General features: G+C 38.7%; 2 protein-coding genes across 2 annotated transcripts in view; one reads left to right on the forward strand and one right to left on the reverse strand.

The window, feature by feature from the left end:
* The first annotated feature begins 50 nt into the window (after positions 1-50).
* LOC103924547 (alpha-aspartyl dipeptidase-like) lies at positions 51-6,987 on the forward strand. The gene is made up of 7 exons (XM_009333079.1): positions 51-144; positions 1,152-1,226; positions 1,818-1,897; positions 3,294-3,467; positions 4,975-5,034; positions 5,856-5,938; positions 6,485-6,987. Exons 1-7 carry the CDS (start codon positions 51-53, stop codon positions 6,561-6,563), a joined length of 645 nt encoding a protein of 214 aa, XP_009331354.1. The 3' UTR covers positions 6,564-6,987.
* NBEAL1 (neurobeachin-like 1) overlaps positions 6,483-23,611 on the reverse strand; it is a 94,393-nt gene continuing 77,264 nt past the window's right edge. Inside the window, 8 exon segments of the mRNA XM_009332187.1 lie at positions 6,483-13,648; positions 16,250-16,385; positions 16,903-17,051; positions 18,158-18,319; positions 19,001-19,120; positions 21,084-21,175; positions 21,637-21,809; positions 22,444-22,553. Of these exon segments, the coding sequence (XP_009330462.1) occupies positions 13,547-13,648; positions 16,250-16,385; positions 16,903-17,051; positions 18,158-18,319; positions 19,001-19,120; positions 21,084-21,175; positions 21,637-21,809; positions 22,444-22,553 (1,044 nt within the window). The 3' untranslated portion in view covers positions 6,483-13,546.

The raw sequence follows: 23,611 nt of genomic DNA on the forward strand, positions 1-23,611 counted from the left end.
TGCTGGGCAGCACCCGGGCGGGCACTCGCAAACCGCTGCCGTAAGAGGGGATGAGGCGGTCAACGCCTCTGGGCAAGCGACTCTGCAACAGTCCGTTTTACTGGGGTCCGAACGGGGGTGGTGCTGCAGGGAGCAGGGAGAGGGGTTTGGCTAGCTCTGTTGCACGCTGTTAAGTTACAGTCAGCAATGGGAGTGAGAGCAGCAGGGAGTTGTTTGCTAACTTCTACCTAGAAGTAGATGCTTTAGAGGCCTCCGGAAGAAATCTTGTTGCAAACACTTCTAACCACTTCAGGGAGGAACTTTTTGTTCCTGAATACTAAGTGGCATCTTTTTATCCTCCTTAATCACACCGGGGAACATTTCTTCCCATACATCTTAAACCTCTGCTCAAGCCATGCAACTGCTGGTGTTAAGTGAAGACCATTAATATAATGCATTTCAACCAGCCAGGTATTTCCAGCAACTGAGCTTTGCTTCAAGCGAAGCAAAGGTCTTTCCAGAGCAGCCTACAGCAACACCTCCACCTAACATCTATCACCGTTCAGGGTGACTTTGGATCTGTTACTGCAGTAATAATCAGTACTCACTTCCCTGGGCAGCACACTTTGCTCCTTGTCTTGCAGAAAGATTGCTGCTATCAAATGTCCACGTTCTTCTGGCTCTCCTGGCACTTCCTGTACTCAGTGAAGCCCAGCAAGGCAAATCTGTCAAAGCCAGACATTTTAACCATTACAAAAAAAATACTCAGATGAGATATTTGCACTAGTAATGCTAGACCAATGATGGCACATCCTGTTCAGACTCACAGCCAAGCTGAAGACTGAAAGCTTTTTCCTCCTCTTATTTTCTAGTTAGCCAGTAATGCTCAGCAGCACTTTGTGCTTCAGCCTCCACCTGCTGAGTGAAATGCTCTGCTCTTAGACACTAAGCACATCTAACCATAAAGCAAACATTTCCTTTGGTACAGCTGGATGCAGAAGCCCTGCACTAATGTAGGACGTATACTGTGTTTTATGTTGTAGAGTTCTCTGAAATTTCCCTGGTTGTCTGGCGAGACATTTGGCTCGGGGTTGGGGGGGCAGGGAGGGATTGAACATGCCACATTCTTCTGCCAAACTGAAGTGGCAAAGGTAAATACTTTTTCATTTAAGGTTATGGGCTGGACAGCATTCATGAATCTTGTGATCCAGTGGAAGCTGTAAGGAAATCTGAAGCAATATTTATCGGTAAGTTTTACTTCATGCTCCCTGACGAGGGTTTATATAGGGCACTGGATCAGTCCTGCTCAGAGCTGGCACTGTAGAGACAACAATGAAAAAGTTGGGCCTAGCAATTATTAGAAACTACAGAAAACAGTACTTTAATTGGGAACAGTAAGACCCTAAATCTAGTGGTGAGGAGGGAAGTAGGAGAGATTTATTAATGGAACTTTGTCTCCAGTAAGTTTCAAATTATTCATTTGAACAGTACTTCAGCGTTAAAAACATGATCATCACAGCTGTATCATCACTGTGTTAAGTCTAAGAAGATTCAGGGGTACCGTGCTCAAACTGAGTGTAGTCCTAATACCATGCTTCTGGGTATTAGAACAGTGTCCGCTGTCAAACAGCCAGTGCCAGTGTTAGAAGAAGGACTCGGGGCATGAGCCCGTGGCCTGCCCAATGACCATTCTTCTGAAACTTCCGCTTTTCTGCTGCTCAAAGCAGGATACTACCCTGAATAGAGCATAGAAATCATTGAGCCTGCCAAGTTTGTAAAGGCTTCAATTAAAACTAGTGCTGAAAGCATGTTAAATAAGCTGGACTCTCTTTCTGCAGGAGGTGGGAACACGTTTCGTCTCCTGAAAGCTCTCTATGACAACAGTCTGATACAGGAGATCAGGAAAAGAGTTCTTGAGGTAAAAACTACAGGACTCAGGCTAAGTCTGAATGGCAGGATCTCATGCATAAGCTTTTGTTCAGACAAATCCAAGTTGATTCTACATCTTTGTTTTTAATATACTTCAAATATTGAGCCATCTCATGCAACCTGGTGAACTGAAATCTGTGGCCAAATAAGGCTGTCATTAGTCACTGAAGCCTGAAAAGGCTAAGGTCAGCAATCTTTCTAGGGCAGTTTCCCAGATGTGGGACTGCAAGACCTTGGGATATACCTTAGAAGTAAGCCCCTCAACTTAAAATACCAATGAAGAAGAGTGCAGGATTTAATCTATGTTCAGAAACCCTGTCTTTCAGCTTGAGATGTCCACTTTGTATCTTGTTAATAGATATAGGTATGTTCAAGCTGCAGGTTGTCTGCTAATAAACCAACAATAGAGTTGGATCCACACATGCCTTTTAAACAATGTCCTGTTGACGTTGAAAATGGTGTAATTACCTTGGGTACCTCCTTGACCTGGAATTGAGAGGTATGAGTGCCATTGAGCTCTTCCAGTCAGCAGCCCCATTCTGGCTGGTGAATCTCATAAGGCACAGCAAAGATATGCCAGCCATGGAGGAGAACAGAAGCAAGGTGTTCCCCTAGCAATGTGGAACTGCAAACGACTTCAGGCAGATTTATGCAAGCAGAATATGTTTGAAAAGGCTGACTGCCAAGAAGAAAGGTTAGCTAGGCTGTCTTAATATACAGAAATTCAATGCCTGTTGTGGGCAGAAAATCCAGAAAATGTTCACGTCCCAGTGAAGTCTAGCTAGCTATGTGGTTATATTAGCACCAGTTCTCTCAAGATAGCTTATTTTTACAAATTGTTCAGCATTATCCATATACTTGCATGTTTGTGTAGAATCCTTCCACATACAGCATAGTACATAGTACTGTGTACACAGTAGTAATACCTAAACTAGCACTAAACTAGCTGGTCATAGGAAGGAACTACTGATGCTGTGGCAACATCATACTCAGCTTCAGATGGTCTACTCTCCTCAGAAGCTAGTTAAAAACTAGTTCAGATATCTCCCGTAACTGCAATGTAGAGAAGTCCCTCTTATCTTAATAGCAAAGCCCAATATATGCACTGACAACCTTACCAGTTCTCTCTTGTGATGGGGTCACAGAGTTGGGAGTACAGGACATTCAACAGCTAGTTCTCTGACAACCATGACATATACAGACTATTGCCCACCTCAAAACCTGAATTCTTGTTCTTCTGCTTTTCACCTGTAAAGCTAGCAGTGAGATGAGCTAGAAGGACTAAGTCTGATCTGATCGCTGAGTCTCTGAGATTGATAGAAGATGCTATAAAATGCAGTTCCTGGTTATGATACTGCATACTAATCATTACTTTTGTCTTTCAGGATGGGATTCCTTACATGGGATCCAGCGCAGGAACTAATGTTGCTACCATCAGCATCAATACTACCAATGACATGCCAATTGTTTACCCACCCTCCCTGCAGGCCCTAGGTTTAGTTCCTTTTAATATTAACCCCCACTACCTGGACCCAGATGTTAAAAGCACTCACATGGGTGTAAGTAAAGCATGCCAGAGCTAACACAGTAACCAGGATGCAGAGGTGTAACCACAGCGTGCATTTGCAAGGCCTTACAAAGCTACAGAATGTCTAACAGCTGCTCCCTAGAGCAGTTGGAAATGCCAGTGAGGCAGTAACATTTTACTCCCTCCTAAAGCTTTTCTTTGAGTGGGAAGAGGAGTTGGCAACAGTACTACTGAGGTGGAACAAAGTGTTTTTCACAAACAAAAGCTGTGCGATGTCTGAAATATTGTTGCTTCATACCTGGCATGGAATTGCGGGGGGGTGGGGGGGGTAGAAACTTGAAATGTTACAATGCAATGCACGGTGTTTCTGGAAAGTCCTGCCATAGTCTGTCTTGCCTGCTGCTTGAGAAGACCTAACTTAAACATACGTTAAGAGGCTTAAATATCTGAAGGAACTATCAGAACAGGGAGATCTTGAGATTGCATGCAAACTTGTTGTATAAGAAAATACCTAGGCACTAGCGTCCCTGCAGAGAGCACACCCTGTAATGCCCAGTACTGAGGAAGCACATGTACTAGTATGGCTGAAAGAAAAACACTTTAACCATCAAGCATAAAGACTGACATCTCCACTCTGTGGAGGAGCTGATTCTTGAATAACCTGTCAGGAGCTAATTCCTCAGGGAACAGTTTCTGTGGTGCATCTTTTAACAGCCCAAATACTTTCCTCCTTGTAATCAAAATTTCTTCATGGTTAGAGGAAGTGTTAAGAATTAGGGGACACCGAAGAGATGGAGGATTAGGGCGTGCTTCTAGAATTTAGATGAAGTTGTAGGTACTCTTTTAATCAGCTTGTCACTAGATAAGCAGGCAGTCTTTTCCCTATAAATAACTTTTGCTGTTTCTCCAAGAGGCTGGAAGCTCTGTGCTGTATCAAGTCCCTGCTGTGTTCCTGTGTTTCCTTACCAACAAATCCTTCTGGTTTGATTTCTTTAACTACTGTTGCTCAGTTCAGCAGCAAACCCTCAGGAAACATGGCAGAGCTGTTCAGAGAATGAAATTCTTCTGTGAGGACCTATTTGAATATCTGCTTGTTTGTCCTCAATCAGTGGAAATCCCTGATTCACTACCCTCTTTCATGAAGGTGGCATCTCAGGCATTTGCTTCCACCAGCTTCCTCGCTGCTTTTGTTCTGAGAGTGAGCATATAGAGATAGCATTTAAAAAAATTAAATTAAAAACAAAAAAGAGCTGGATTAATTGAGTGGAAGTAAGTTTTAAGGCTTTTCAGGGTCGGAATTGTGCGAGTTCTGTTTTATCAACCTACAGCAATTGCTGCTAGTGATGAAGGGTAAAATACATATCTATTAAAGTCAATCCTGCCACTTCCTTCAATACATTAGTCTAATGAAAGCATTCTGCTTGAGGGGAAGTGCCTGCTTTGTTTAATGTTATGAAATTGCTCGGTGTCCTGCTACTTGGATAGCTCCAAGTTCTACCTTACTGCCTGGGCAGCTAAATCTACACTCGTTATTGCAGGAGACAAGAGAGGAAAGAATTCATCAATATCATGAAGAACCAAACACCCCTCCGGTTCTGGTGAGTAGTAGTTCCCAGTTAGGAAGCTCATGGCTGTAGCATGGTAAACATTTTAAATGCATTCTTGCTAGCTTTCAGTGTGGGTTCCCCTGCTTGACAAGCCTTACAGAACTGGCATGGAAGGCTAGTTATATTCTTGCTAAGAGCTTCAACCTTGGATTTTGCTCACTTGCAGAAAATCGTTTAGAACAAATGAAATGCATTCTGCCAATTAGATGCTTGGAGTCCTGTTGCCAAACGCTGTATTTCAGGCAGCTCTGATCTTTCCAGTCACTGACCACCAGTCGTATGTTGTATGTTGGGGGTGGTGTGCATGCAGATGGTAAGATACCTCCCCTTAATCTTTTTGCAGGTATTCTTAACTTTACATTTTGTTTTAATCTCTGTAGGTTTCTGAATTTGCTCATTCAGTAGTATGTTTGTAATTACAGTATGTCTATCTGGGGACGTGGGACCTTGGGTGTCCTGTCCCTGTGCTTGAGCTTGGAGTATAAAGTTTGTGCTCTAACAAACCCAGCTGGCTGTTGCTTGGCCCAAACCGGATCTAAAAATGGTGGTAGCGGAAGTAATTGTGGAAAAAACACATTTTCCATTTCTCCTTAATGGTTTCTCCTTCTTTAAAAGGGAAAAATAAACAAGAACACCAGCTTCTAAAACAAGATAACTCACCTAATTTGATCTTTGCATCTTTGTTAGAAATAGGTGAGCGAGAAAGTCTTGTTTGTAGTCATGGCGAGCTGCACTGACTGGCCTGCTTGTGACAAGCATTCTAGCCTTTCAAATAGCTTGAAAATAATGTTAAATGTTTCCACCTACATTAGGGCTTGCGGGAAGGTGCAATGCTGCTAGTGGAAGGAGACAAAGCCACTTTGCAAGGAGTGACAGGAGCACGTCTGTTTTTGAGGTAAATGCTTCATTTGAATTTGAATGGCTATCCTCCTTCAGATAGAAAGGAAGAGAGACTTCTGTTAGACCCCTGACACATGCTGCCTGTCCCCCATGTCAGAAGTTACTTAATCACTTGCTTCCATTTCTCTTTGGGGAAAACATGAGTATTGCTTTATGCTCCAAAGGAGCAGGCAATATGACAGCACTCTAAAGGATGTCTAACTTACCCAGTAAGTGCTATGGCATTATATCTGTCGATGCTTATGTTTCTGAACTACAGTTACCGTTCACAGAAAGAGCCCCAGTAGTCAGTCAGCTGTTATTGAAGGCCAGGGGAATGCCAGTTTGGCCCTAATGCATTGAACTCTAGAACAAGGATGTCTTTAGTCATATGAACATTGCTAAGAAATCTAATATACATGTCCCGTGGTGCAGGTAAGGCAGGGAGACAAAACTCTGCTTGTTATGAATAAGGATGTCTTGTTCTATACCTAGTAACAGATGGAAGCACAGTAGTCCTAGCTCCTGTTAAAGCTCACAGCATGGTTTGTCTTGTTTACAGGGGTAAGAAACCAACTGAACATGAGCCTGGAACAGATTTCAGTTTCCTCCTGATTGACAGTAATCTCCAGAATCTGTAGCCTTGCATATTCTGCAGCAAAAGTCACTATATGGGAAGCCAATGAGGAGGAAGGAAAGAGACGCTTCTAGTCCCGGGGTGGGTGGAGAACCTTATATTTATAAATAAAGATAAATATGCATTAGTGGGCTCTTTTCTCCACCCTAAATCACGTCTCTGACATCTCTCCTTCCCTGCAAAAAGACAATTTTTACTGCAATACTTGGGTAATCATAGCTATTCATAGTCTGAAAGGGTCTGTACATTCATGTATCCACTTTGATTCCTTCCCCACCAAGGAAAAGTTACTTTAACACAATTAAGACAAGACACTGACTCAGCTGTTCCTGCTACCTAGCTTAACCTGCTAAATGGAAGAATTGTTTTAGTGTACTCCCACACTATTAGTTTAATTTTTGCGCTAGTAATAAAGGGAGAAGTTATGCGTTCAATTACTTTTATTTGCTTCAGACTCATGTTAAATATATACAATGCTAATTATGTACAAAAGTGTGCACGTTAAAAATTGTCAGGTTACAAACTTGCAAATCCTAGAAAAGTGCAAAATTTTAAAACATCTTCCACCGTGCTGTACAGAAAAAAATCCACCATTAGCCAATATACACACTCTTAAGACATACTGATCAAAACACACTAAGACATACAGTATACTCTTAAAGCACCCAGAAGGGAAAAAGATATTGCACAGAAGACTGACAGCAAGTTCATTACAGTGCCTGAAGGCTCATTTTTGAAAGTAGATATTTCCAACACTCCTCAGACCTAACATTTAAGTCTCAAAAAAGGCATTTTTTGGCATTTAAGAATCCATTTGTAATCACATAATTGCACAATCTGTAAGAATTATCAGAAGATATGGTTCACTCTTGCTGTAAGGCCTTTGTTTCCACTCCCTCATTAGCTTCAGTAAAAATTCATCAAGCAAATGGAGTAGCATCACAGCTTCCATCCAAACACTGACGAAAGGGAGGTAAGTCTTACAAGCAGCATTTCTCTAATCTTTTATTAAGCTGCTCCTGCATAGTGAAGGGTTGAATCAGAACACGTTATCACAAGTTTTCCTTGAATTTTTTTTCCCTCATGGCTTTAAGCAACAGCTCACAGCTACGTATGACTAAAGCAGTACTGTCAGGTGCAAGACTAAGTTTATTTTAAAAAGTTACTTCAAGGCAAAAAATATGGCTCCCTCAAGAAGAAAATACTGACTAGATAGGAAGCTAAATAAACAAGTGGCCTCTAAGTTCAGTTAGATCTATGGCTGGATGTTTTATATTTCAATCTCAAACCACCTTAGCAGCTTTAAACCATAATCTATACTGACAATCATGCTTCTGGGACAGAAGACGTTACAAAATTGTGTCTGTGCTGAGTATAACCACAGACCTAAGGCCTGGAAATACTTGCCAAATTTCCCAAGTCCGGTAGATGAAAACAAAGAACACACAACTAGAGGAACTCTCTCCTGAAGAAAAGAAGTGAAACACCTGTTTATCTGGGCCATCTGGGTAAATGGTAACTAAAAAAAGACACACCAGTTTTATTGCACAGATGCACAGCAAAAAGGTGAATTAAAACCAAACAAAGGGTACCTATGATTAAACACTACAAGCAGTTCCTCATGTATGGAGTGTTCAAGACTGCAGTAAGATGAATAGCACTCGACTCAAGCTGCAGAGCATGCTATGCTGCCACTCAGAGGCACTTCTGCATTCAGGCATCTGATGGCTATAATAGTGAAGAAGGGGACAATAGTATTTTACCGATATTTTTTTTTCTTTTTTTAAGCTGCAGTAGCTTTTCAAAAAACCCTTGCTTCCTTTAAAAGAATGTGCTAACAAGGGCAATTAGTAATAATAAGGAGAATTTGGCTCCTTGGGATGGAAGGAAAGACACCTTCCAAACACTTCAGTTGAGTCTAACATTGGTATACAATGAACCCACAGGCATATGACCGCACAAAAACTATTACTCTCCCCAAAAGGAGACTACTAACAAGTGTCATGTTTACAGCTGAAACCAACATAGCTTTTAAACCAAAAAGCAAGAAAAGCCCATTCTAGAAAGCACTGAAGCACATGCTTGAATTTCCACCCAATTAAATATAACCCTATGTAGTGCTTTCATCTAACAGTATTTATTAGATCAGGCCTTAGGTTCACATTAGGATATGCATTTATATGTGCTTTTAAAATTTATTTATTTTTTTAATTCTTTGAAAGGAAAAAAAATAAAATATTCACAGCACCTAGCGTCAGCATCTAACCTAGCCAGCAGGGTGCCTTTAACAGTGGAAGAGAGGAGTGCCTTCAGGGGACAATACAGAGCAAGTGTCTACACAGACTCTCAATGTAGGAGTGGAAGGAGGCTGACACCTCCTCTACTCCCCCCTCCCTAGCTCTAAAGCTCCCTACCATACCATAATCCCTACATAGATACACATTTTCAACTAAATACACATACACGGTAAAAGCTTTGTGAAGCATTTGGTTGCTGTACGTGTATTTTCTAATTATTTTTTTAATTGAGATTGGGAAAGACTTGCAGAGGGAACAGGGAGAAGGGAGACATGGTCTAGGGAAGTGAGGTATGCAGCTCCCATTGACTAAGGCAAGAGTTAAAATTACCTAATTATTGTGCATTACAAATAAAAATAAATTTATCATTCCTGCAGGACTATCTTAAAGCAGACTGATGTAGGACTGTTACCAGTCCCATACAGAATCTTTACAGTGCAGAAACTTAGTTCTTTGCACTTCATTTAAAGGACACAGAAATACAACTTTAAAGAGGATCCTTATAAAGCAGCCAATTGACTAGACTATTTAAAGCCTGTAAAGACTTTGATAAACCTGTTTTGTGATAATATTCATAATCTAAGGTATACCGGGGGAAAAAAGCTTGTTTATATCAATGTTGCAGATTAGCAAAACAATTGTAATGTGTGTGTGTGGATGTTACTTTTTTTTTTTCTTTTTAAATCAAACCGTCTTCCTAAAACCTAATTTCCACAATGTGTATTAACCATCAGGAGAAGTGCAGTTAGTTTAAGATTGGGATTATTATTTTGTGCTGTTGTTGGTAAGGTATATGGATGATAGAAGACATGGTTTCTAGATATCCTATGAGCAAGTATTAGATAACAAGTATATTGATATAGAATAATTTGCGTAAGTCAGATGCTAACTTGAACAAACATTTCACTTTCTGAATGCTCATATAGTACAAAAGCTGCACAGATTCTGGTGGTAAGATTCTTCACTACAGACAAAAAGACAACTAAAAATACTATCAAGAATTATAAGTAAATTGATAAAGAGAAATTTAACAAACGTTTTACTTGAAATAAAGGAGAGATGTCTTCTAAATATCATCCTTTGGTATGCAAGTTCAAAACTGTGCTAGGGAGAAGTTACTCAATATTGCTAACTACTTGATCTCATTTATATACAGGTATGAAAAGAGAGTCAGTTTTCAGGTTTTTAGATATATGTATTTACACTCCTATTTACTTACTCAGCTTCAAAGGTAAGTACATCTTAAACGTTGATAAACATCATTAGGGTTTTACCAAAAATTAAATGTAAGAAGATACCACCAAGATGATCTTGACAAATGTAGTGTTATGAACCAACTGTCGCTTAAGACTTGTTTATTCCGAATTCCTAATCAGAATTCTCTCATCTCACAGCTTTACTTTTTACACTTAAATAAATCTTCGTTCAAAAACAAAGGAGAATCTTATTTCACAAATACTACATGAAAAACAAAATGTGATGCTAAGCTTTATTGACTTGAGGAAATCAAAGAATTATGAAAGTCAGTTCACTAATTCACAGTGCACTGCATAACAGACTGCAATTCAACCAACCTAAACAGCTGATCAGAAAAATTATTTTCTACTTTTAAAAAGACTTATACAAATAAGTTAAAACCGAAAGAAACAACATACCAGCTAATGCTCACACTTACCACCTGTATCTTTTGTTTAAAGCTGGTTTTAGATAAAGGCAAAGTGCAGACCTTCAAACCTATGGGGGTCTTTCCAGAGGGCCTCTGGCAAGAGCGCTAAGCATGTGATGGTGTATACCTCCCATCCTCAAGGACCAGATAAAAGATCAAAAGGCAATGGTTGCCATTCTGCGTAGAGCATGAAGCAGCTGAGAGCTCACCTGTCCCCCTCCTCATTCTGCTGCTGCTGCTTTGTGCAGAGCACAAACTAGCCTCAAGTTTGAGAGCCCAAGAACTGTCTACATTTAAACCTGTCCCCGATATTCGTGAAGATCACCTAATGCTTGTGATGCACTGAAATGATGGTATTCAAATGTCGAAGCGCTTCACCATAAACTCTTTCATCCCCAATTATTGCAACTACATTATATTTTACTTAAACTGACACAGTGTATTCAGTATTCTTTAATATTAAACTACTAAAAACATTAATTCAACTGTTGTATAAACACACCTAATCCACAGTAAGACATTTTCAAACCCTTATGCGAACCCCTCTGTGCAAGTGACAAGAAAACTATGCTCTCGCCAAACACTACAAAAGACCTAGCTCCTCAATTTTTCCACTTGATTCTGCTAGCCCGAGACATAATTTCCTGCCCCCTTCCCCTGCAAGTAAACACTTAACTTCATATATGCATTTAAATAGAACATATATCCATACTTACAAAAAACATCAACTCAATGCCCCAAATGACTTCTTTTTTTCAACTTCCCATAACACAGAAAAATCACACATTCTGAGCTGAAATTCTTCTAAACTACTCTCAAAAGCTCCCCTGAAATCCTTTCTTCATGAAATCATAATGGACAAACATACTTCACATTCTCCTATACACACTTAATACTTCCAGAGTATCCTTAGTATTCTTACTGGATAGGTAATTGATTAGAAATAGTATTTTTCACTTCTCTATAGCTTATTTGAAAATACGGGATGTGTTTTCTTCACATACATGGAGTCTGAAAAAACCACACCGCTCTACTCTTGGAAATTTAACGCTTTCTTGGCAAGTGACTCAGGAAAATAATTCTTATTTTCTCCTAACTTTCCAGACGATCCAGTCTGTCACAGTGATTAGTTAGAATACTGCAGCTATGCATAGACCCACTTGTTCACTAGTCTGATTTATTATTTCATTTACAAAAGTTAAGAAAAAGCAACGCAACTTTCTTTACACAGCACACCAATCAGTCATTAAGAGGCTTTTTTTTTTTTTCCAGTAAAGAAATTGAGGAGGAGAAAACAGTTTTAATGAGACTAACAGAACCTGTAAAGATGATCCTTTTGCGGGGTAAGGAGGTATTACTAGTTCTACAAAGTTAATAAATATTGTGCTAAAAGTTAATGAAATGAGATTATACATTATGGAGTTCCTCAGGTAGGTCAACAGCTCCCCAGCCACAGGGAATATCTGATAACATTTATAGGAGATACAACACACATTCATTTCCATAAATAAATAAAAATAACAAGAAAAGTGATGGTAGAGGGAAGAAAGGGGTAGCCAAAAGGGAACATACTACCTAACAATCACTTATAGCTCTGCTGCATATCTATACTCCCCTTACCCCATGATATTTTCTCCTTTTAATAGACATACATACATGTATATACATATATATACACACGCACAAACATACACACATATATACACATGCACACATACCTTCGCACGTTGATCCAAAAATTCATATTTTTCCCTCAGCACCAGGCTTCTCCAGCAGTATGGGGTTTATCATTTAAATCATTAACATTATAAAAATGTCAGAAAGATAGGAAAACACACACCCTTCTGTCACCATCACCTATCCCTAAACCAAAAAAATTCAGTAATGGCTTCTCCAAAATACAGCACACAATCCATAACTATTTCGTTGGATATAGCGCACGTAAGGATCTGGTATTTTCTTTTCCCAGGTCTTAAACACATCTTGAAAATGGATACATTATCTGTTTCCCTGCTTGTTTTTACAGGAAAAAAAAAAAACATGGCTAACAACTGTTTTGGTGAACACCAAGCCATGAAACAAACAGGTGCTATTTAATTAAATTGTGCTGCAATGTTGTTTAAATGATTTTGCAGTGGAAATTTATCTTTTGTTTGTAGGAGTTGCCTTATTAATGAAGCAGATTGATCTTTGACCAATATAGATACTGAGTCTTCCTCTGTATTTCTTCAAGATATTAAATATATTATGAGATTTCTTGGTGTGTGTCTTAGTCTACTTAACAATATAAATAATTTTCAGCAGCAAGTATTTCCTACCTCCTTCAGCTCCTTCACCACCTTCAACTCCTTTGAAGTTATTCATGTCTGTACTTTAAACAATTTCTGATAATCAAGTAGTGCAACACAGAAGTTCCTTGCAGAACAGCCTAAAACTGGAACTACACAAAAGAAGATAGCAATAGCCATTTACAGGAACAAATTGCAATAAATTGTTCATTGGCCTAAAAACCATATAGAAAAGGTCATTACTATCAGCTATCCCAATTTTGAATCTGACCACTATAACTGCCAGAATTTTAATTTACTGCTGGGGAATTACAATGCTGTCAAAAAGCAAAGCCAAATATCTTCTTTGTGATCAAGGAGCATCTGGCCATACACAGCTTTAAATCAAATGCTACATATCTTAAATTCAACTAGCAAGCTTGGGTTTGGAGGTTTGGTGGGGGGTTTTTTGTTTTGTTTTTTGTGGTTTTTTTTTCTTCTCTTTCCTTTTTTCCTGAAGCACAGTTTTAGCAGCTTAGTTAGAGAGGGATTCTGCTGTGACCAAGTCAACACAGTTAAGGAAAAATATGCAAGCAAGCTAACTTGCATGAGTACATATGCTTATTACTATACCTCTACCATAGGTTCATCTTCAACAGACTTAAGAATCAAGCCCCTGAAAGTTGAGATATACATTTAAAGTGACCAAAAGATTAAATATGTTTCTGGAATCCATGAGAGAAGGTAGAAGCAGCAATCACTTGGAATCTTGAGTGTTATATTCAGTCTCTCCTGATGAAATCTGGCTGAGCCGTTTGCTTGATCCCCACAGCTTTCGGGAAAGCTGACCTGAGCGCATCTGTTTAAAAGTAATTCAGAGAAACAAAAGGAGGGGGAAGGGATAAGGTGGATAAATTAAAAAGGAATTCAGACACTGATTCTGGTGAAATGCAGACACTACAATGTACTGCATAAACAAAACTACACAAACAAAAATTATTTGAAAACAAACCAAAAGTTACACTTAAGGGATGGTTCTTGGGACTGACAAAAAAACAACAGACAAAACACTAATCACAGTCTTCTCTGATTTTGAACAGTTAAAGGGATATTGCCGAGTAATGCATATTTAATACTTAACCTATTTCAAACGGCTTAGAAACAGTGTTTAGATTGCTATTTTGATAGGAAGGAAAAAAGAGGTGAGTGTCAAGCAAAAATGAACCAAATTAGAAGAAAGGACATTTTATTTTAGATATTTCAAACAGAAATTGCTAGAAGTGAAAAGGAAAAAGATAACCAAAATGCAGAGCACTGATGGCAGAATGAAGGAAAGAGAGAAAGGTTATCTCCTGGTGTCAAATTTATACAGTCTTCCAAAGATCCTGGGTGAAGTGCTCAGAGTAAAATTTAAACCAGAAATAATTCATACTGAATATTCCATAAGTAAAGACAGATAACAAGCAACCAGAGGCCATATTAAATCCAGCATCTGGTAGGTCTGCAATCTGACAACAGTTTGGAAGAAACTGTTTTAATTTACTCCTTAAGTACAAGGCTTATGATTGGCCAGTAGTGATCAGCCTAGCAGCTGATTAGTTTATGAAATCCCTTGCAGTTAATAAACAAGATGCATGCCTTAACCGCACAAGTTTGAGAACAGTTCTCAGCAGTTAGTACTACAAATTAAGCATGCTTAAGAACTGTATCATCACAGCAGCAGTGTTCTAGAAAAGGCACAGTGCTGACAGGGATTAACACTAACGGGTGATAATCCCCCAGGCTTCTGCAACGTCCCAAACAGCTACGTAATTGTTAAAAATACAAAAACATTTATTATACTTCACTTCATACTGGATACTGTCAATGCAGAAACACTAAAGGCCAATCTTAATACCAAGCAGCATTTCACTTTACGCACAATAAAGAAGGTCGGTCTCTCCCTTTATCCTAAGGATCAGTATCACCACCAAAAGCCAGGACTACAACACTGTCTTCTGTATAAGGATAAAAGTCTAGTAATGAATATATTCCTTCCAAACTACAAAAATCAAATCAACAAATAAATACCCCACATACATATGCTTTTCAAATATACTGATTGATGCCATTATAGAAAACTAGAAAATCTGGGACATAATGTTTTTCCTTATATGTTTGTGGTTTGTTTGTTTGGTTTTTTTTAAATCTATTTACATGGATATTAAGCTTGCAGATCATCTGAATTATAAACAGAAAATCTTGGAAAAAACCCCCCGTCATTGGAAAGCCTCTACATTCATAAAAGGAATCCAGTCTTTGAAACAACACTTTCTCCATAGTTAGAAAAATAGATGTGATTAAGAACTGAAAAAAAGAAAACAAAGCCTTCAGTCTAATGAGATACATAAGTTTCAGCCTACGAAAGATCTTTCCTATGGAACAGGAAGCTTAGAAATGACAGTGACTTTAAAACTGCTGTTACAAACATATGTTTAACCACATCATAAGCAGCTCTTTGTCAATTCTACAGCAGGAAAAAGCTGTCCAACTGGAAGTGGAAACCTCCCCTCCCCATCCACTGCAAGCAAGATCAGACTAACATTGTGTGAAGCCTGTTTCAAATATTAAACTGTGTATCTCCTAGCTAAAACATTTTAAAATACTGGCAAATAAAGTCACTCTGTTTTCACAATTAAAATATAAAATTAAATTAAGACACACTTTTCTGCCATGTACTAAAGGTCATGCAAAAGTGATAATCACATTTTCAGATAAACACACTACAGCACAGCGGAGATTGGGTTATAAAGAGAAGCAGGTTTAAGCTAACTCGAGTAAGTTGAAAGTCATGACAAGAAGTACCTAAAGCAAAATCTATGTTTTGCACAAGAAAAATTGGGCATAGCTATTTGACAGATGGATGCTCTGTATTTGATATTGCATATGCAGTACCAACAAGTTTATATTCACCGTATGGAGCAGAGAGCATATTGGGAACCTACACAAGTGCTTCTCTGTGCATTGCAATTAGAGACTCTTAACAGAAAGTAGTAGTATTTTTTTTTCCCCCCAATGTCAGTCAATGCATATTAAAAGATATCTGACAGAAACCATAAAAAAATAAAGTAGCTTGCTCTCATTTCCAATTTTCTTCTGGAAAATTATTTCATCAAGAAGCGGCTGACAACACTATCACGTTCAGAAAAGGTTAGCTACTATGACTTTGCTTATTCAGATATGAGTGATAAAGTCTGGGAGTTAGTCCAGCTGAGCTTCCCATCTGCGATCCCTATATACCTTTGATTCTTAATGAGAAATTTCAGTAGAGCAGTCTCAAAAGTTATTTCTTTCCCACTGAAAACTGAAACTTGCTCTTAAATTTACCCTGCCATAGAGGAGACCTCTTGCTCAACTGGAAAGCAGAAATAAGTGAACTTCCCACTGTTCGGTAGAAAAAGTTCTTGATGGTGGGTTTTACCTCTGCTGGCTTGCCAACACCAACGATAATCAACTTGCCGTCCTCCAAGCCAACAAGGATGTGGCTATACTCTTTGGTGACAGAAATACAGTGAATTGGCAGTCGCATGGCTAAGGGGGAGATGCTCAGACTCAGGCTGAAATGAACAAAAACCACATAGAGAAAGCACATCATCTATTTGTTTGCACATACTGCAAAGAATCACACTGCAGTTGAAATTGGTGACTACAGGATGCACTATAAAACACCGATTCTCAAGGATCCAGTTTGCAATTTCAACTATTGTAAACTCCTAAGGAACAATCTAATTGTACCCCAGAATAGAGCTCCAATAACAACAAAAGGCACAGCTGGGTAAGTCAGTAAATTAAGACAAATCACAGCTTGCAGATGTCAGACAAAGCTCTTCCTAAATTCTGTCAGTTCTAGGTGTATAATTGGGATAAATGCCTAGGAAGAAAGGGGTCTGGTGCAACCTCTCATTTGTCTTTTCTCCCTATCTTAGTTCCCCCCAAAAGAGTTTTTTCAGGAACACAGAAAAAGAGCAACAGCTACCACCTACAGCACCAAGCAAAGTCCATGTTACACAGCCATTTCTCAATAAGCCTTTATATTTGCATGTCAATAATAAACCACTGATGGTGGTACATTACCTGTAGAGATCCCGTATGGAAAGAAATCCCTGTAAGCTGCCCATCACGATATACTCGCCAGTCACACACATATCTGACACTTCCTCCTTCAGAGTCTCAGAACCCAGATATTTTCCATTGACAGAATAGAGATGTAATGCATTCTTATCCTGAATAGATCAAAAATAAATCTGTCACAGAGAACTGACTGGATTAAGAGTGTATTATTTGTATCTTTAGCTCACTAACAGGAGCTAACTTGGGCAATAACCCACAGATAATATTACTGACAACAGTTTCCTTGTTGAATGATAGAGGAGTACCTAGCCTATATGCAATATGCATGTATACCAGGTCCTGTATGGAAATTTTTGAAGTTACACCTCGTTACCTCTTGATGTAACATGGTAGCATCTTACCTATCCATCTAATCAATTCCAAGTTTTCTGGAAACTTCCATGGATTTAATGGATAGGTCCCTATTTTATAAGCGTTTTTGTCAAGGAAGAAGAAAGGAAGAGAGCACTCTTATCTTCAGCCCTGCTGCCACACTCCCTCCCCCCGACCCCAAATTGAAAAGCAGAAGGAAATAGGTATATTTCCACAGAGCTAGATCTAGAAGCATTTTCTGGACAAGGTGATGAATTCTTGATGGATTAAAGATGCAGCTAACACAACTATTTTAAGTTCTTCCAGCCTGACAGAACCTTGGTCTCTTCTCTCCCCATCTTCCAGCTAGCATGTCTACATCCAATAAATTTGTCTTCCAAGAAATTTCCCATGCTCATAGAAATAACAACAGCTCTACCCTTATTAAAGCAACTACACAGCTACTCAGTAGACAGAATAAGCTACACTGTGAACCTTATAGCTATCTCTCCAAACCAAAACTAAGAAACATCAGTGTAGTCACTGGGCATCCTGCACCCAGAACCTACTGCTCCCCTTATAAGCCTCTGTTTCTGTGCACAGTGGAACTTGTTTCTCCTAGTTTTCCATTTCAAAGCGGCTCTCCCAGGAAGATTCATTAGCATGTGCTTGGGCATCTTCCTTGCAGGTGTTTGAAGATTTTCAGGACACTTACAGAAGCACAGTATGTCTGTGATACATCTTTTAATCAAATTTCACTCAAATTGGCTAGCAAAATAAAAAATAAGGCAACAGACATAGCATGCTCAAAAAGCCTCATTACTTTAGAAAATAAGGATAAAGTTTAGTACATTTATGATTAAAGTCTTCAGTGAAAGAAACAGAGGTATTCCATGAACCTAAGTACCTTAAGAGTAGTCTTTCCTTCTATGCTGGTGTGGACAACTATATGGCCTTCCCAGGACACAGCCAGATTGGGAACAGTCAGCAGGAGAGAACTCTCACAAGGTGGTCGCAAAGTCCTCACGTACTGACCTTTCCGAATAGTGTGGACAATAACAGTCCCATCCTGCAGCGACCAAATTTAGGTAAGTTATTATTCGGCAGGTAAGTTACCGCAACACACAGAAAGAGTATTTAAATACAGAGGGAATATTTTGAAAGCACTTAAATTCTTAACTGGAGGCCAAGACTCCTGAGCATTAGGAACTCTACACAAAGAAGCCTTCCCCTCAAGGCCATGTACTATAGGCATATGAAAAAACAAGTGCAAACAGGGCAAGAGAGGAAGGAGAGGCAGCAAATCGGCCATTTCATAGGTCACATTTATGAGTAGGCATTATGTGCAGTACAAAGTCAGAGTTCAGAAGCCTGCCAGTGTAGTACAGTAAGGTAGAGCATGAGTAAGCTGCACAGAACCTTCAAGGTTAAGGAAGCAGGGAAGAAACTGTCACAGAATGGTTTCTATGAGAAAATTAAGCTCTCCAAAGCTTAAGTCCACACATGTTAAAGCTCATCTGTGCAGAATAACAAAACATGGTAGCTGAGACCTATGCTGTGCAGAGCAGTTTGAGACAGCCTGATTTAAGCAGGCAGCAAGGGAGATGGAACATATCTTCTTGATGCGCAAGACTGAAGAAAAAAAAAAATCGTGAAATAGTCACATTTTTTGTATTATTCTTAATCAACTTCAAACTCTATGGTGTGAGTGGAGAAGAGGCAAAGAAGGGAAAAGTATGACGACGCTTACCCTGGATCCTGACACTGCCATATCCAGTTCAGTGCTGATGCCAACACTCGAAACTTCATCAGTATGCCCATAAAGGATCTGTAATGGCTTAGGTGCCAGGCCTACAGGCACTCCTCCCTGAGAGTAACAAAAAGTGCAATGACACATTCTCTTGCAGCTGAAGGACAAACAAAAAATAAATTTCTGGTATCTTCAGTATCAGTTGTGTGAGATGTATATTTGACATAGGCCAAAACCAAAGGCATAACTCACCCATTCCAATTTCAATTTATTGCCTTTTATGTCAGCAGCCCTATGTACTGAAATCACAAGAATGAACGAACACAGTTACTATGTGGATGTGAAAGACAGAGTTACTCAGCTGACTTGTTTCTATCCCTTCAGATGTCCAGGTGTGCAAGGACCACAGTAAGCAGTCCTAACAGGAGTTGTTCACCCACCCATCCACCCACTTCTTCTTCACCTGTGTATCTGTGCTTGTTCAGTTCTTACAGTTTACACTAGAATTAAGCACTATCTTCACAGTCAAGCTTAAAGAAGCTGAAAGCTATTTTGCTTGAAATTACAGCAACTCTGTCCCATTTTCTAAGGAAAAGTAAGGAAATAATCCTTCTCAGTGACTACCAGTAGTATGATATGCGAAGGAAATCTTGCAATAATGCTCATTAAAAATAGTGATTTTCCCACATGACTGCAGGGTGTCAAAATTATTTAGTACTTTTGTTCCAGTGAGTGTACTGTCAGCATGTACAGACTTATTCTCAAACCAGTTCTAAGGCAAGACCTGTGCTTAGAGAGAAGGTACAGTAAATAGTTCTGCAGAGGAGACTTTATTCTCATTTTTGTGGTAGAAATTTGACTGCCAACCAAACCCTAAAAGCCTGAAGCATGCAGAAATGCAGAACAAGTGTCAAAATACAGAGCTGGGAAAGAAGTTGACAACGCAGAGCAGACAAGTAGAACAGAAGTGACAGTATGCAGTCCATTGCTGCCACTTTGTAGAGACCAAGATAAAACTCTCACAAGAAGAATTTACAATACATACAACATCATTTGTACAAAATTAAATAGAAAATACATTAAAAATCTTAAGGAAAAGCAATTCTAAACAAAGATAATCTCCAGAGGATGACTTATTTAACTGACACTGAAAAGATAAATAAACTAAAAAATTTCCAACATCTATCCTCACTTGAGATAAAAAAAAAAACAAAACCTGTTGTGAACACTAAGGTCTCATCTTTTTGACCACGCAACATTGGTACAAAGTACTTCTTGAAACAATTATAAATACTACCACCATAAAGACAGCTTCCACAAAAACACATGCAGTTATGCACCACTGTACTGGTTTCATGTGCTGACTTTAGTTCAATAAGAACAGGGTGACCTGACCAAATGTACTGTCCATAACATGACAGCTCCCCCCTGCAGTTAATCCTACTCGTGTATCTGTAACGCAGCAATGAGAAATTAACATTTAAAATGCATAAGAATGGAAATGGCCTCATGTTTTGAGTGTAAGTACGCACATGCATCACACAACCACTTTCATTGTGTGAAAGCGCAAGACCAATATTAAAGAATTCTAAAATGCTAGCATAAATCCAGGTAACAGACTAGTGTTGTTTTTCGTAACTCCTAGTATAGTCATCAGTACTTCCCACAGAGGAAACACAATGCTAAAATGCAACTACTGGAGCAAACAGCAGCCTAGAAACGTAAAAATGCTCAACTACAAACATTATTCTGACTGATTTCAGTAGTCTCAAGCAGTGTCTCTCTTCTTCCATTCTTCCAGCTGTACAATAGGGGATAATATTTGTCTATCCTGAAAATAATCTATGAAATCTTTAAGAGTGCCTCTAAAATACTGTACTTCAGCAATATAATAACTAATGTGTATAGTGAATATTTCAAACACAGAAGACAACGGGAGTAGCAAAATTACCAAGCTAATCAATTTTAGTGGACTACCTTCCCTGCAAACCTGAAAGAAAGGAAATCAATAAACCATCATAGCAAAAACAGAGAAGCACAAAGAATATTCAGAAACTGCTTCTCAGAGTATGCCTAAATAATGCTGAACTATTTGCCATATCATACAGGTAGTATCTCTGGAGCCTGAAATTAAATGAATTCCACAGTAGTCTATTGCCACGCAGGTCACAATATCTAGATAAAGGAAAGAAAACAGGAAGTTATCACATAGATATTTAAGACTAATTTCCCACAGAGTGACAATGTGCACGCAATATGTCAACAATGCATCCTGATTTGCAGTCAGTATGAAATGTTCCACTGTGATAAGGGCTGATGAGACTGTATTAAACAATTAAGTCATTGTACAGCCAGGTGTACCAACCTGACTTAATCAGCTTTGCTACCTAAAAACAGCAGTCAAGCCTTATTTTGAAATTACATTAAACTATCACTACAACAACTAAAAAGCCATGCTCAAGTATTTATGTATAATCATGATTCAAGTATTCTTCTGTTCGATCTTACGCTGCCATTCCTTTATAACTGCTATGCTTGTCTGCTCAAGTGCACTGGCTATAATTCTTTCCCAGAAGACCAAACATCAAGGTACAATACGTAAAACCTTTCATTTCACAATATAAAGAGCTACTAACCCATGTGCCTGATGTGCTGTCCAATCAGCTTGCCTTTTGTAAGAGATGTCACTCTGATGCTATTGTCCCAGTGTCCTCCGCTAAAGAGCAGTTTTGCATCATGGGATACTGCAAACAGCTTAGAGGTGATCTCCAGCCCTGGTGCAAAAGGACCACTCATGTTGCGTTGTGTTCTGTAGGCAAATGATGAGCAGTTAAGAGTAACCTTAGTTCAAATCAATGTATTTTGCGCTTCCTATATCCTTAAAAATTAATAAGAAATTCCATGTATAGAAGAGGCTATATATAGAAAATTTTAAAAGAAGTTAAATTCTGGCCCCCTGATATCCATGGCAAAACTCTCACTGCCATCATCAAGTGGAAGCAAGATTTCACCTTATATCTTTTCAGTCTTTTATGCAATTTGATTCTGTATGGATAACTCATGTCCCTACTAAGTATTGTAACATTAAAGAAAAAAGGAATCTTCTAAAAACCAAAGAAACAAAACCACCACATATACCCGCACTATAGCGTAAGAAAGTATGAAAACTGCCCATCTCAGATTCCAAGATTAGTTTTTACGACTGATAATTAGAAAAAAAATTAGAAGTAGCTCTAAGAATGAAGAACCTTGAAATGCCACTTACATAACTCTTTACCAGAACAGTATTACAGATTAGAGCTAATATTATTGAACATCAGAAGATGCATTCTTAGGTGAAAACTCAGCCAAAGAAAACAGTACGATCCACTAATTGTTGAACAATTACTGTATTTTATTACTGTAGATGCATTCATCTGCACCTCTCCTCATCATTTGCTTACTTGGGATTTGTCACTGTGGTATCTCTGATGAATGTAAAATAGTTGGAGATATTTTTATCATAGGGTAGCCAACCATGAGTTCCAATAATGCAGTTCAGACTTGCCGTTACCTAAAAATTTTGATAGAAAAATTGGTGAAATCCAGAGGTGTATTTTCTGCTTGCCTTTGATGGTAATGGAGCTTGCATAAAATCCAGCATAGGCTTCTTGAGAATTTACCACAAAGAAAAAAAGCACACACACTCCTCCCCCCCCAAATATTTTAAAAAAAAACCCAGCTCAGATGAGTTAATCCACATGTGGTACATATTATCAAGTTAGAACAGTGTATGTTCTAGACAGGTCAGAGAAGTTGAAGGGGGGGGGCAGGGTGAGGAGGAGACAAAAACCAAAAAACCAAGCCAACCAACCCCTCTCAAACATTTCATTACAAATTCAGTCATTTAGTTTAAACCTCTTCTTTGAAATAGTAATAATTAATAGTTAACATATTAACACAGGAAGTTTTAAAAAAATTGTACTACAGTTCTATTTCTGAGAAAGTAAGAAAGGAATCTAAATATTCAAGGTTATTTTCATCAGATATTTAGAGAAAACACAATGAGAATTTTATATGTCGTTTGGAATTTGGACACATCTGCACATACCACATCAAGCCAGGACAGTAAGTTTGACCTACAAAATAGGAATATTGGAAAAGAATATTCTTTCCTGCAAAACACAGGTATTACTGCACAGGGGCCAGTACGCAGACCATACATACAGATGTAAATACACAAACACTTTCCTCCTATCATCATTTGGCCGTCTGCCATAGTACCAGCACCTGTATTAGTCAGTGCAAAAGTTAATTTTACAAACAGTGCAGGCCTTTGGAGTGTGTATATGCCACATACGGTATAGTTCCATATATATGCATTGGAAAGTAACGATAAACATAATGATGCCATTAATTACTCAATCCTGTCATTTTAAAGCTGGGCTGCATTGCATTAGGAAATTGATTGCTACCATGGAAGTGGATCAAGTGGGCAACTTACAATACACCTCACTACAACTTACACTCATGTCTCATCAGCTCTTAAATGACATTCAACAAATCAGTCTGGCTTCTCTGCAGAAGACAAATATTTAACTTATAGCTGACATTCATTATAGATTAAAGGAA

Source organism: Pygoscelis adeliae, unplaced genomic scaffold (genome assembly GCF_000699105.1).
Source record: "Pygoscelis adeliae isolate BGI_AS28 unplaced genomic scaffold, ASM69910v1 Scaffold160, whole genome shotgun sequence".
NCBI lineage: Eukaryota > Metazoa > Chordata > Aves > Sphenisciformes > Spheniscidae > Pygoscelis > Pygoscelis adeliae.

Coding starts and splice junctions, on each gene's coding strand:
- LOC103924547 (XM_009333079.1), top strand. CDS start 51: ATGAGGCGGTCAACGCCTCTGGGCAAGCGACTCTGCAACAGTCCGTTT. Junction 145..1,151: donor TGCAGGGAGCAGGGAGAGGG/GTTTGGCTAGCT, acceptor TTTTCATTTAAG/GTTATGGGCTGGACAGCATT. Junction 1,898..3,293: donor TCAGGAAAAGAGTTCTTGAG/GTAAAAACTACA, acceptor TTTGTCTTTCAG/GATGGGATTCCTTACATGGG.